Source organism: Hakea prostrata, chromosome 1 (genome assembly GCF_041222555.1).
Source record: "Hakea prostrata isolate BN-2017 chromosome 1, UWA_Hpros_2, whole genome shotgun sequence".
Taxonomy (NCBI): Eukaryota; Viridiplantae; Streptophyta; class Magnoliopsida; order Proteales; family Proteaceae; genus Hakea; species Hakea prostrata.
Window position 1 is genome coordinate 69624029 of NC_142600.1, and position 15051 is coordinate 69639079.

General features: G+C 36.5%; 2 protein-coding genes across 2 annotated transcripts; both read right to left on the reverse strand.

Moving 5' to 3' along the window:
• Nucleotides 1–609: 609 nt before the first annotated feature.
• On the reverse strand, nt 610–1899 carry LOC149029652 (protein PSK SIMULATOR 3-like). The gene has a single exon (XM_089143720.1). It carries the CDS (start codon nt 1897–1899, stop codon nt 610–612), a length of 1290 nt encoding a protein of 429 aa, XP_088999846.1.
• Nucleotides 1900–12292: 10393 nt separating this feature from the next.
• On the reverse strand, nt 12293–14780 carry LOC149029653 (LOB domain-containing protein 30-like). Its single transcript, XM_089151209.1, has 2 exons — nt 13887–14780; nt 12293–13466 (listed from the first exon to the last, which is right to left on the reverse strand). Exons 1-2 carry the CDS (start codon nt 14232–14234, stop codon nt 13005–13007), a joined length of 810 nt encoding a protein of 269 aa, XP_089007335.1. The 5' UTR covers nt 14235–14780; the 3' UTR covers nt 12293–13004.
• Nucleotides 14781–15051: the final 271 nt, after the last annotated feature.

Consider the following 15051-nt stretch of genomic DNA (forward strand, 5'->3'; position numbering starts at 1 on the left):
CATAGAGCTTGGGTGGAGAGGATCTGGATCCAAAGAAGGAGTCCACAATGCAATTGGACTCTCTTGAATAATAAGGGAAGTGACATGCCCAATTACCACGCCTTGGTCCCCGAGTCGGGATCATCTCCCCGTCGGGGGAGCACAAATAAAACATTTTAGGAAAAAAAAATCATGAATTTCACCTGTGGGCCCCACTGCAATACGTGGTTGAAAAGCCGTTGTTTGTGCTCCCCGGACTAGGAGATGACCCCGACTCCTTGGTCCCCTAGAAATGCTACTTGTTGCATGGGGTTTTGACAAATGAAAATCTTTTGCACACACAAATGCATGTGAGGCATCCAAATGGAATATCGTATATCATTGTCTAATTGATCAGCGGTGCTTGAGAAACACTCATAAAATGTTTTCAAAAAAAAATACAACTTCTCTATTAAGATATACAAGTATCAGGGGTTGGCAGTCAAACAAACCCTTTTATAAACCTCAACCCTTGCAGGTTCATTTTCCTCATCTAATTATATCAAAATTATAAATACAGAAGAGTAAAAAAAAAAAAAAAAAAAATTTATTCCTCTGACCTCAATTGCTAGAGGATTTGGCGAATTGGAGCTAGCAACGCATTAAGGCCTTGGCGTTCATTTCTCTCTCAAACCTCCATATATAATTCAGGCCAACAAGAATCTCAGTGATGGCGGCCTCTGTTTTTGACTTGTTTGCAAAGAACAGCGTTTGAAAAAGAAGAACATTTGTCTTTGGTATAAAATTCTGCTTCTCAAAGCTACGTTCACTCTGCCATATAATCATATTATGAGCCAAAGGTGATAACCAACCCAAGATCCTACTCATGGCATCTCTCCATTCAGTGGCAAGCTTTGGATCACTTGCAGAGAACCCAACACCTCTCAATCTAGACCTCAGTGACATTCTAATACTAGAAGGCAACATCGCATAGAGATCATCCCTTGCGTCAATTCCAACCAATTGTGGTGATCTTATCATCTTCTCTAACACAATAATCAAATGAGCATAGTGCAGAGCAAGAGCTGCTGCTCCTAAGGTACTTGATGGTGGCTTTAGCATCTTTGAATTTGATTCCAGGAATTCAAATTTAGTTTCAGAAGTAGTAGTTTCAGAAGGGTGTACCATGGCTGATAAGGAAAGGCTGTGGCGAGGTAGATGACAAGGGCCATGGATAGCTGGTCCAACTCCGAACACAAGCTTGATTCTTTCTAGAACAGTGAAAACTGACCTTGCAAGCAATAAAGTGACAGTGTCAAAGCTTCTTTCCCAGAGAGAATTCTGTTTGAGGCACTTCACTTCTTGCTTATGCCAAAAGAGCTTCTGTTGGAGATCAACAATCTTCTTCTCTTTGAGGACTTTCTTCAAACACTGCTCGATTTCCGAAGCCTCATTCATCTCCTTGTGGAGAGTCATGGTTAGAGTCAGGTAACGATTCATTTGCTTTACCTTCAATTCCATCTCCTTCCAGCTCAACACCCAACCATTAGGATCAAGACCCATGTTGGCAAAATCTTCGAAGAAGCGATCAAAAACGTGGAGACCAGAATCTTTGCTGCAACTTTTGCTGAGTCTCGACACGGATTTCGCTACAAGCCTTAAATTCTCAACCATCTCTGCAGAAGCAAGAGTTAAGAGGAAAGAATCTTCGTCTGATACTACTCTTCGAACTCCTTCGAGTGATATGGATTCATGGCGAAGGCGAAGGATGTTCTTGTCGTAGAGGGATTCCCAGAGATGGATGAGCTTCGACATGAGCCCTGCTACTTCGAATGCTAGTACTCCGAGGTTGGATTTCTTGGAAGCTTTAGACGATTTAACTGTTTCAAGACCATCTGAGATCACCTTCTTTAACTTAATTAGCCATGTTACAGGAGCCATGGATTTGAACAAGCAGGTGAAGATGAGATGAATTGGTGCTGCAAAAGTGAGGGGTGATTCTGATGTAAGAGTGGGATAGCTAGAAGAAAAACAAACGGAGAGGAGAGTTGGTGGAGTTGAGACTAGAAGAATAGAGTGGTTGAAGGTGAAGTCTGTTGATGAAGGCGTTTACAAATAGGCCAACACACTTGTTGGGGGGGGGGGGGAGAGAGAGAAATGAGAATAATGGAATTTTATTTTTCTGTCTCTTTATTTTTGGTAACCTTTATCAAAATGGTTAAGGCTTTATTAAAAAAACATCAAAATATCTAAGCACATGAGTTCTGAATTTTTTTTTTCATTTTTGCGGTCGCCGCATGTAATTATAGGAACAATGGTGGTAGCTTCTTTATAGAACCAATAAGATTAAGGAGTTTTTGGGTTCAAACATCAGTCTTTCCCGGGCCTATGGACTCCGCATGTAATTATAGGAACAATGGTGGTAGCTTCTTTATAGAACCAATAAGATTAAGGAGTTTTGGGTTCAAACATCAGTCTTTCCCGGGCCTATGGACTCCTAGTTCATGCCCCCCCCCCCCCCCCGACTCTACAAAAAAATATTACAGTAGATTGGTCACTGGTGTCATGTTTCTCCACTATAAAATGAAGGAAATTGGAAGATAAAAAATTGAGATGAAAAAAATCTATTACCATCCGAACAAATCTTGAGATCTTTTCGAAACAAAATTTTAACTTTGGGTTCCCTATGGGCGTCCCCCAAAGCTTGAGCTAGTCGATTTAAATTCCAATGTGTCCTAGATGCCTCATGCAATCTATGGGCATTTGGCTCACTCGATAGGAGTCAAATCCTAACTTTTGAGCTCTTCAAATTTTTCTGGACTCTTTTCCTTATCAAGAAAACAAAATGAAAATGGAAATAATGATGGTTTTTTGACTTAACTAATGATCAAAAGAGAATCCTTTTGTTAGCAAATCTACATCTTAATCATTAAATTTAATCCTTTATCTAAAAAATAGAAATGATAATTTTCACTTTTTGTTATCTAAGAATCTAATTATTGAGTCATAGACTCATATCATGGTGGTCGAAGAAATCCTTTCTTTTTTTCTTTTATTTCATTTGAGGATGGAAAAACATTCTCCAACTATAAAATTGAAGAAAAAAAAAAAACTTAGTTTCATGCAAAAGGGCCAATATACAAAAGCACCTTCAATTCATTACCTTTAATCTTGATGCACTTGGTTGCTTATTCATTGGATACTATGTGCTGTTGGTCAGTTTGTAAGGAACTAGTGTGAATTAATTAATCTTGTCATGATCCAAGTAAATTACAAGTGTAGGGTCTTTGTTGGACTTGATAATGAACAAAAACATATTTTAAGCCCTATGGACCGGTCTGACCATTAGACTGGTCGGACCACATGTTTTGAACTTACCTAGTTTCCCTAACATGCTGTTGGCTTATATAGCTTACCAATCATGAACACCACACCACTGGTGGTGTTATCTCTTTGTGAGTCACACCACAAAGTAGTAAAGTCGAAGTGAATGATTCATTTTGACTTTAACAGAGAGAGAGAGAGAGAGAGAGAGAGTTCAGTGTTTGGGGAGAAGGTAAATGCATTGAATAGTTTAAGGGAAACCCACTAAGAAAGATATGAGGAAAGTGGAAAGATTTCATGTGTTGGGTTGAGATCAGACCTCATTAAGGTTTTATGGGTTAGCAGAGAAGCTTTATTCTTCCTTCTTCACCTGTTTTTTAGGGTTATCTTGGTCTACCCTTTTGAGGGCAATGTTACGAGATCCTTGTTTACTTGTCGGGTCCATGAAGAAGAAGAAGAAGAAGGGCATCATCGAAGCATACAAAAAAGTCACAGCTGGTTCATCTTCTTCCATATAGTCCACAGCTTTTCATTCTCTTGTTCTCTTTGTCTTTGGCTCTTTGCTTGTTCTGTCATTTTCCTACTTAAAAGTTTCTATTACCAGTGCTTCTTTTTCCTCAATCGTCCAAGAACTGTGGGGGAAAGAAGCGGAAAGTAAAGGAAAGTTGCTTCCAGAGAACGAGATTTCCATCGATATTTGAAAGATCACTCACCTCTCGCTCATCCCAATGGGTTGTGGCCTTGTGGGTGGTGGAGAGAAGAAAAGGAGAAACCCTAGTTGCTTCAAAGTGGATGTAAACCAATTCAAACAGTCAACCGTGGTAATCATGATGGTTCCACTTGCATTTAATATTGGATCGGATCGGAATGGGATATTTTTTATATCAAGCTTTTAATGGGATTATAGTTCTTTATGCTTTCATTAATTAATAAAATAAGTAGATGTTGAGATGTAAAATTAAATATGGATGTGTGTAGCAAAAATCATATACTATTTGATATGAATGAATCAAATTAAATCCATATTTAAGATTGATGTAGATTAAGTTAGAACCAAGGTACGAAAAGTTGGCAATATATCGCCATGTCAATAGTACCTGACACAAAAACAGACGATAGTACGAGAATTTACTCAAAATAGGCAATAAAACGTTGAAATATTGATATGTATCACATAAACTTCAAAATATCGTGAAAAATTCTATAATATTAAATGTTTAAAAGCTCAAATTTGACGAATTGCTTCTCTTGTGTGGTTAGAGAAAAAATAATCACAAACGACGGTTCTTGGGAGACAATTTTGCAAGGATGAATCGTCAAGAATCCCAAGATTAGGCGGTTTAAATCATTAGGTTGTTGGATCATCAAACTGAAGAAAAAAACAAATAGAGAAGAAAAGATTTTGGATGTTGCAGAATTGCAAATTACACATTAACGTTTAAGATTAGGTTTGTAGAATCGCTGGGAATCTCTTGCTCACTGCCTTCTTTTGTGTCTCTCTGTCTCTCTCGCTCTTCTTCTTCTCGAATTCACATGGTCACACCTGCAACCGCTAAAATGGTATGCCAAATGCTATTGGGATGCAATCCAAGCACTAAGTAGAATCTTGTCGCACGATCCCTCTAATGTGAACAGTTTTATAAAAGAACATAATATGTGCAGTATCTTTGAATGAGAATGTTTCATATACAAGAATTAACAGACATGCATAGTTTCTCATTCTGAATTTTGTATTTGTATATTTCTAAACACGAGTCTGGTTACACAATTTTGATGTTTTGGATTAATGATATCAATACTAAAACATTGCAAAATGACATCTTTAGGCTAATTTACCTTTAGAATCCTATGAAAGATGCACTTTCTACTCGTTTATCCTATTTCCATTGTAACTAATACAACATCAACACAGGTCAAAATTAACAAGACACAAAATCAATACAATTAATCTCCATATATGGAATCCATTCTAGATTCTTAGAATCATGTGCAAAAAATAACATGAAAACCCACAAAAGGAGTTGAAAATTTTTATTCTTCGGAGTAGAGAATTGTGCTCCTTTCACATCTCCTCAACTACACATCTAATAGGGAGGTTTTTTTTTTGTTTTCCCTTTTTGGGGGGTTTTTTCCCGGGGGTTGTGAGAGTTAGTCCAGTTCGGAATGTGGGAGAGGGAAATGATAAAATGAACCATAAATGATCAAAGATGAACGTTAAAGGTTTTCCGTAAATTATTGTGTTATTCTTTCTCTTATTTATGTTGATCTATCGGTGGGCATAGCAACACCAGCTAGCAACACCACTGACATAGCAACATATAGCAATACGTCGGGCAACATTTGGAGGGGTGTCGATGGAAAATTGACCCCTCGTTTCGGGGGTATTTGGGATTATTTTAGTCTGAATTTTGTTGTGTAACCTAACTTGAAGCTAATAAACACACTATGAACATATTTTAACATTTTAAAACATCATCTAAACTAATATTCCTAATCGACACACGTCTGACTATATGCGGGCGAAATTGAAAGTTTGAAAAATTAGCAAATTTATATGAAATCCCGCTTAATCAACACAAACAATGTAATAGTCAGTTATAATGAAACAAATGCACTTGTAAACGTCAAAGATCGGAGCAAAATAAGGTTAAAATGTAAGAAACAGAAGAGAGAAGCAACATCGTCGACATATCAGCGATATATCATCGACTTATTGTTGACGTCATGTCAGAGGGGATGTCGAGTCGCCCCACTCCAACATGGCCATATATCAGTGAGTTTGCTGACACTTCAAACCATACTTTGTCCATGGTAGAGAAATATACGTGAAATGTAATATCAAAACTCCACAAAAGTAGGTTTTTTAAGGACAAAAAAGACAACCCAAAAACTAGAGTATGTTGAACTTTAAGTGGACAAGGGTACAAAGCAACAAACTTTAGAACCGTCTCTTTCTAAACAAATTTTTGTGAAGTCCTTTGGTTCAGAGTCTTGAGACCCTTTCTCTCATGGTGTTGTTAGTTAATTTATTCTCCTTGTCCAGGGAACGACTACATCCAGATCCTCTCACGCGAGAACACCATCATTAGGGCTTTACACCCACACGCATGCCAACACCGCATGCCACAATTGCCACACGCTCACACCTACAGAGCCTGAATAGGATCAATCATCATATCATGTCAGCCGTGCATTGCCAAGACTCACACTTGTTCTTGCTAACCACTGACACACTTTTGCTGGACCCTGGTGGATCTAGTTCCCCCAACCATAGAGTTTCGTTTGGATACTTTTTTAACACAAAATTAATTATTGAAGTTATGAAATTGACATACATACAACATGTAATCATTTGGATTTTGGATTTTGGATTTCATCCATTAATCTTCTTTTCCAATTGATTCCCCCAACTAAGCCTCCATATATACAACTCATGAAGATTCTTTTCTCTTGAGAAAAAAAGCATCATTATAGCCTTAAAAACTGAAATTGGAGACATCCATGCGTTTTCTCCCTCACTCGTGATTTGAAGCTGCAATTTCTTTCTCATTTTACCAGTTCTAGAGATTCATGAGGGCATCAATGAGATCAGCTTTTCTATTGGTCAAGGTAAAGGGTTTATACTCCCTTCAACACCTCTTTATTATACATTAAGAAGGAGGTTAATGAGAATTCACCGGGGTCTCACCTCTGATCACTTTGTAAGAATTCGAAGGTGGATTCTCCTAATATAAGAAGGAGAGGGGTGAGAAAAGTATAGACTTCTATCTTGATAGATGAAAATTTTAGACTCGGCAATTGGTATCAAATGGGTTTACCTGTTTGGAGAGTCGAACTCCTCAAAAATTTGGAGATGTCAAAAAGACGTGTGCGCTAGCTACAAAAATGAGATTAAAAGTTGAGGAAACAAGCTTAGGTCATGAAACCCATGATATAACGATGAATCTTTTAAGGAGGTTTATGAGAAATGAGAGGAATCTGACCTTTGATCACTTTGTAAGAACTCGAAAGTAGGTTCTCCTAATATAAGAAGGAGAGGGGTGAGAAAAGTAGACTTCTATCCTGTTGACAACATCAATGGGGTTACCCATTTGGAGAATCGAACTCCTCATAAATTTGGAGAAATGAGATTAAAAGTTGCTAGCTGCAGAAATGAGATTAAAAGTTGAAGAAACAAGCATAGGTTTTGAAACCCATTATATAACGAAAAATCTTGTAAGGAGGCTTATGAGAAATGGGAATTTATTGGGATCCAACCTTTGATCACTTTGTAAAAGAACTCGAAGGTAGGTTCTATAATATGGGAAGGAGAGGGGTGAGAAATGTACAAACTTCTATCTTGACGGATAGAATATCTAGACTTAGCATTAATGGGATTTATCAGTTTGGAGAGTCGAACTCATCGTAAATTTGGAGATGTCAAAAAGACATGTATGCTAGCTACATAAATGAGAAAGATGAAAATGAGATTATAAGTTGAGGAAACGGGCTTAGGTTATTAAACCTAAGGGTGGGAAACCCATGATATAACTAAGACTCTTTTAGATGGACTTTGAAACCCATGTAATGGTTGACGCCCAAGAAACTTGCTTGAGACCCATGGGCTGGGCCCATTGGAGTGAACAAAGCATGCTTGTTTTCGACTTTAATCAAGCACCACAATGACCTGATGTTTAGAAGAATTTTTCAAGCTGCATTTGTTTGCAAAGGTGGGGTGGGAAAAAAAAGGTAGGAAAAAAACCCATGTGTAGTCGGGTGAGAGAGAAAGAAAATGAAAGAAATAGATTTTGTGGAAAAACGTTAATTGTGGGTCCTACTTTTTATTTTTTTACATTTTTCCTCAAAGTCCCACACATTTTGTGAGATTTTGAAAAGGTTTGGGATGGAAAAATTGACTTGTCTCTAACTTTTTCACCCCAAGCAACCAAACAAACTACACTTTTAAGATTTAAAGGAAAAATAAAAAAATTTTACTTTTTTCAATAATTTTCCCACCCCACCTTTATTCCAGCAAACAAACGCATCCTCAAATATTTTTTGGGGAAAATATTCGGAAAATATTCTAAATGTGATGATTTTGAAAAGGATTTATTTTACAATATCTTATTGAAAAAAGTTTACTCTAACAGATTTTTTGTTTGTAAAGAATTACCAAATGCTTAATTGTTGTGGTTCTTTCCGCCCAGCTAATATTTTGCTTTACATTATCCATATTATCCTTCTGATAAACCATTAAAAAGCACAGCAACGAAAAGTACTCTTTTGAACTGAAAGTTAAAAGGGAAAATTACATGATTATTTACTTTTAAGTTTCTTTATATAATTACTTAATGTTTTACTTAACAAAATTAGCTAAAATTGAATTTGCATCTATAAAACAAACTAAAATAGTAATTTTTCTCCCTTTTGGGCATTTTTAATCCTTAAAACTAACCACATTGAAGAGGAAAAATTACTATTTTGTCCAAAAGGGAAACTCATTAAGTTTTTATACCCTTTGAACATTTTCACTCCCATATTTGTATGGTCAATTTTAGGGATAAAAATGTCCAAATTGATGAAAATCCACTATTTTTGTTAGTTCTGTAAATGCAAACTCGATTTTAGCTAGTTTTGTTAAGTGAAACATTGAGTGGTCAATTTTGTACAAGAAAACCTAAAAGTAGATAATCACATTATTTTTCCAAAGTTAAAACTCAACAATTAACTATCATTTGGAAATTTGTGAAATCCATTAAAAGGGGTAAAAAAAAAAAAAAAATGATGGGTCATACAGAAATACATAGAATTTGTTTTTTAGGAAAAGGAGGGGGGAAGGGGTGGAATTGAGGTTCATACGAACTAGTTAACACATACTTTGACTACATCTCCAGGAGGGTAGTTTTTTATATGTAATTTAAATATAGATCTTCTCCGGAAAAAGAAATTCGCCTTCTTCCTCTATGTGGCATTGCTTCGTAAAGATTTTGCCCATTGTAGAAAATTCATCATTGCTGCTTCCTATAGGTCATGTCTCAATCCTAGAGTGGCTGATCATCCTCTCACACCAACTAATTAATAATCGTCGCCTTGGTAAGTTATTGTCTCACAAACTAACTCATTAGATGTGAGTCCTTCCTTGAGCAAGCTCCTCCTTTTACTTCTCAGCCTACAGGCCATTAGTAACTGTTTCTCCCGATTTTTACAAAACTTGCCCTTAACTTTGAAGGAATTCAAACACTTAATACTATGAGGCATTGGTCTTCAATTAACTATTTATTGGGCAAATGACATCATGTTTGATTGTTGGAATAGCAACATCAAAAAATAAAAATTAATAAACCCCAACAATTTAAGATGAATGACATACAAAGAAGTTCCCTTAATTAATGGCTATCTTGTCTCCTTGTTTACCTGTATATATTTTCTCGAAATGAGTAATTCTTGCAATTTCTTATACATAATGACAAAATTCAAAATGACATACTTCTAACTTTTAAGTAGTTTCGAAGATTTGTAGGGCCAAGCAAGAATCTTCTTGATTATAAACAGATTCTAACCTTTATTATTAATTAATGATTATATTTTTTAAAATGTAAGTCTCCTAATCAAGTTTAATACGTCCAAACCACAAGGTATTGTGAAGGGCAAATCAAGTGCAAGGCAAGCATAGTTTGCAATAATGCTTAGAAGTTGATTTAGTTTAATAAAACTTGTGATAAAATATAGGAGAAGAGAAAAGGAAGGTTGATCTAATTTTGAATGTTTGGACTCATTACTCTTTCAACTGAGATAAGAAAAGATTTAAGATAGAAACATGCATGGTTAGGTGGAAGTGAAGATTAGAATCCATAATATTAATGTATTAACAATGACCTGCATATTAAAATATTGTGGAACCTTTTTTTCTCACATAGATAGAAACTAAAAGGAAATATCTCTCCCCCATTTCCACCCCCTTAAAAAAAATAGTTTTTAGAAAATGTTATTTTCATTGTAGGAAAAACAATCATCACAAGATAGTATAGGACGCGATATTGCTTCAGTCATATGCATTAAATGCGAATGACCATCAAACAGAATTTTGGACCGTCGGATCAGAAATTCTGGTCGAGATTTCGATCCAGCAGCTCAATTTGTTTGGCATGACAGTCCTGCATATTTAATGTGCATCATTGAAGCAAGGTCTGTATAGGAAGCCTCTCACATTTCTTTTGAACATTCTAACATTTTCTCTGCTCTTTGCCACTTTAATTCCTTAAAGAATTGTAGAACACCCTACTATTGCGTTGCATATTGAGAATTTCATCCCACACGACTGTAGACCCACACTGTTTCACCCCTAAAAAAACGGGCTAAATCCTATTTAGGCTCAAGACAGGTTTAATGTGAAACCCCTGAAAAACCCACACTGTTTCACCCTTGAAAAAACCTGCCAAATCCTATTTAGGCTCAAGATGGGTTTATCGTGAAACTCAAATTACAACTCCCTATTGTGTGTGAGGGGGGGGGGGGGAAAGAGGGGTTGGGTGGAGTATTACATATACCACCAAGGAAAGTCAAATCCACGATATCTTTACTAAGAGATGTTGGTCATTGTCTATTGAGCAACCATTTGATGGTCTTTTGTCTTTTTTTTTTTTTTTTTTTCTTCCAATTTTTGAGTATGCTAGCTAGTAGGTAGGCACAACCATGGAATAAAATTTGAGAAAAACTCAGGTTTCAACACTATGGAAATTTTAGGTCGAAGCCTAAAAATTTTCGTAGAAACTTGGGACATTTTCCAACGAGTTTCAACTGATTTTAGGAAGTATTTTGAGGTGAGATTTTGCATGTAAGCTAATTAAAGTATAAAGAACACACTGACATATGCATTTTGCTAAAAAAAAAATTAATACAAATATATCATTCAAAATCATAGTATATATAGAGAGGTTAAAAATAAAAAATAAAAAATAAAACATTCAATATATAACTTATAAGTTCACAATATTTATAACCTAAGATATTTTCAAACTTTGAAAGTTTTTTGCTAATTAAAAATATTTTATATTAAATATAAATTATTAGTAACTATTAAATACATGACATCAAAATTAAACAACCGAAAAATAAATAGATATAACCACAATATAAATTGAGTGATGATGTCTCACATACATCAAATAAATGCCAATACATCTTGTATATGTAAGTTATTCTTTGAAAAATATATTTTTATAGATAATTTTAAAAATAAAAATAAAGAGATAAATAAATAGTAGCACACTTCAAAAGTTAAATCTGATAACATGTATTTGTAGATCAATCTAGTATCTATTAGGGACAACATATATTAAATTCAAAAGAATCCAACCTCAATTATTTGAGCATGAAATAAAAATAAAATAAAAAATTGAAAAAAATTCGTTTACTTTGTGAAAACCTTGGAATGACCACCAAGAACTATGAAAACCATCAAAGGAGTGAATGAAATGATTTAAAATCACCTAAAAAAAGCTAAAAAAAGGTTGAAATCAAAGGGGAAGCAACGAAGTATATGACTTTTGAGTGAGAAAAAAAAATCACCTAATTGAACCGGTTACCTAGATTCTATCAGGCTTGGACGAAATTTCACAGATTTCATGGAAACTGTGAGTTTGTTTTGGTTTCGACCTTTTTAAAATAAAAGATCTCACTCGAAATTTTCAATGTTTCAAGGAAATTTTATTCCATGGGCTCAACACTATGAATGTTTAAGTTGAAATAATTCCTTAGCCGGGATGACCTTGTCTATTGCATGTATGACATTTGGTCAATTTCCATTCCTTGATTTGGATCGAACCTTGTGTTTCATGCATTTATCTTTTGTATTTCATTTTTTTTTTTATTGTCTGTAATTTCCTTCAAGTTTATGAATGATGCTCTTAAAGAAAAAAAAAAAATTGAGATAATGTTGAGGTTGTTATTGATACCCTTATAGATTTGATGATATAGCAATGCATAGACGACTACATCAGCTTCCGTGTCAGCCTTATATTTGGCAACAACAAATGAATCATAACAAAGGCACCATACCTTGGGCTCGTCAATTTGGAATTCCTTTACATTACCATTAACTGGTGGGATTTCTTTTGGGAAGATCCACACTAATAATATTATTGTTAAATGGACTAACAGCTCGTGCTTATGCGTTTTTTTTGCGTTTCTTTTTGCCTAGGAACTGATGTGTTGCATGCTTCATCCATGCTGCAGCTATGCATTAGCCTTTGTCGTCCTTTTGAAGCCTCACACCTGCAGTTATTAATTATGCAGAAACCTGTAAATAGTATCTCAATCTACTCTAAGCTTAAAGACTTGCTACAGAAACCTAGCCTATCTCTCTCTTTATCCATGTCAAAACGAAGGCATGGAACACACTAGAGAAGAAAGACACTTTCCATCCTGGTTATTTATTTGTATTTCACATCTGTGCTTCAAGGGAATGCCAAGAAATCGTAAGGAACAAAACCTAATATCTGCTTTTGATTAAATTATATGTATGTAAAAGATTTCGATGTCAGAAGCATACAAAGACCCACAGAAATTGTAAACTAGTTCTTCATTTCACCTAATATTTTTCCTTTCGAAAGTGAAAAAGGGTCAAGAACCAAATTTGACTAATGGATTGTCTCTTGGGATGAAAACAAAAAGACCCCCAAAACCAGGTAACTAGATATTCTTCTTCCATTAGCCTGAATTCCAATCAGGTCAATCTCAGATTCTCATCTAGAGAGAGGAGGCGGTGGTGGTGAAGGTTTTGTTTCAGTTGATGGGTCCGTTAAATGTGATGAAGCCATCGAATACCTGTGTCTGTGAAGGAGCTCCCTCGCCAGTGCCTGAAGATCACCACCACCACCACCTCCTCCTCCTCCTGTGGTGGTGGTGGCTGAGGAGGAAGAAGAATTCTCCGATGGGTTCCTCCCAACACCAACACTACCACCGTATTGTCGAAGTTCCATCTGTCGTTGTTGTATCGTCCATGAAGGTTGCATCAGAGGATCGAAAAGCGTGGATAAATCGAATGAAGCAGCTGGTAGGCTTGAAGCTGAAGGAAGGTCGGCAATGGAGAGTGACGGTTGGCTTGGTAACACCGGAGATGCCGTAGGCGGCGTTGGAGATGGAAGCTGCTCTAAGGTTGCCAAATGGGCTTGCAAGTACGACAGCTCCGCCTGCAAGTTCACCACCTACACAACAACCCATAAAACTCTTTCGATCAGAACCCTTCTCACACATTTCTACAGTATCTAACAGAACCAAAATGAGATATTTGGTGGGCTTGATTGATTAAAAACCGTTTGATCCATGCATAGATGATGACTGCAACACTTGCCTAGGTAGTTGGTAGTTGAGTATAATATACACAATCCAATATGATCCTCCAAAGTTTTACTTAGTATAGCTCTCATACCAACTCGGATACAGTAAGGGCTTAATGGAGGAAAAGGGTCTTTTTCGTTCTCCATGTTTTCTTCCAAGAAAGGAAACGAAAGGAAATTACAAAGTAAAACAGATACTTTCAAAGCGACTCTGATTCCAAGAAGAAACAATTTCCTCAGAAAATGAAGAAGTGAGGATTAAAAATGTTTCGTGTTTGACATGGTTACCTGTTGTTGAAGAGCGAAGATATGAGCCACGCAACCATAGACGGGATCACGGAGACGAGCTTGAGCTTCATAGCAAATGGTAACAACTGCATCGAGTCGCTTATGGATGGGAATATGATATAGAAGCTTAGAAACGTTACTTGCACCAAACACCTTATGCACTGCTGCAAAGTGACTCGCTCCTTGTTCTGAGTCGAAGTATGGGGCAAATATACAATCCGTCACACACTTACGCCTTAAGAATTTGCATGCACCACAAGGCCCACCGCCGCCGCTGCTACCGCCACCGCCACCACTTCCGCAACCTCCTCCGCCACTACTGGTGCTACCACTGTTGGCACTGCTCATCTTCTTATATTGCTTCTGCGACCGGATGATGATGCTGGTTGCTGCAAGGGTTTCTTGTTTATTGTTAATAAGGCATGGTCAAATTGGGTTTTGATCTCTGCATCAAATGATGAAGAAGATGATGAAACGAGAAGCCCAAGAATCAAAATTCTGTGTAAATATGAAATCTTTCTTGGTGGTGGGTCATGTTAGATTTTTAAACCGAAATTCAATTTCAAGTCTTTAAAGCCACGCGATACATCCAACACCATCTCACCCCCTATAGCTGCTTGCGTGAAGCAAACATACGATAACCCTAGATAGCAACTATCCCTTTCGCTCTCTCTCTCTCTCTATCTCTAGAGTATGAAAATAGAGTCAGTCAAGCTCAAGCTGTCCATCATCAAATAGTGTCTCTCATACTGTTTTGCTGTCGAGCCATTCCTCGCTTATTCTCACTCAAATCTCTTTAAATTTTGGACACCGAAACGTGTCTGTCGCCTTTCTTCATTGCTTCTTGCGTGTTTTAAGCTGCGTAGAGGCTAAAAGACGCTAACTTCGACCCCCACTCCCTCTTCTTTCTGTCTCTTCTAACCCTTTTGCTTGCCTCCCGAGCTACTAATCTCATAGAAAATGTTACCTGTTTCTAAGATCTTAAGATCTTGTTAAGGTGATTGGTGCCTCTTGACCTTGTGGTGTTTGTGGTACGCAGTGTTGATAAGTTATGATAATTCTCATCCTTATATCAATTATATCACTTAAATTGATATAATCTACTCTTGTTTTGTGTGATTAAAATTTTATCAAATTTAAATAAAAAATATTTGTTGTCCACACT

What these genes read in the sequence shown, in the direction of transcription:
- LOC149029653 (XM_089151209.1), bottom strand. Translation starts at nt 14,234, where the DNA reads ATGAGCAGTGCCAACAGTGGTAGCACCAGTAGTGGCGGAGGAGGTTGC. An exon ending in TCTTCGCTCTTCAACAACAG is followed by an intron (nt 13,467 to 13,886) that starts GTAACCATGTCA and finishes GTTGTTGTGTAG; the next exon opens with GTGGTGAACTTGCAGGCGGA.
- LOC149029652 (XM_089143720.1), bottom strand. Translation starts at nt 1,899, where the DNA reads ATGGCTCCTGTAACATGGCTAATTAAGTTAAAGAAGGTGATCTCAGAT.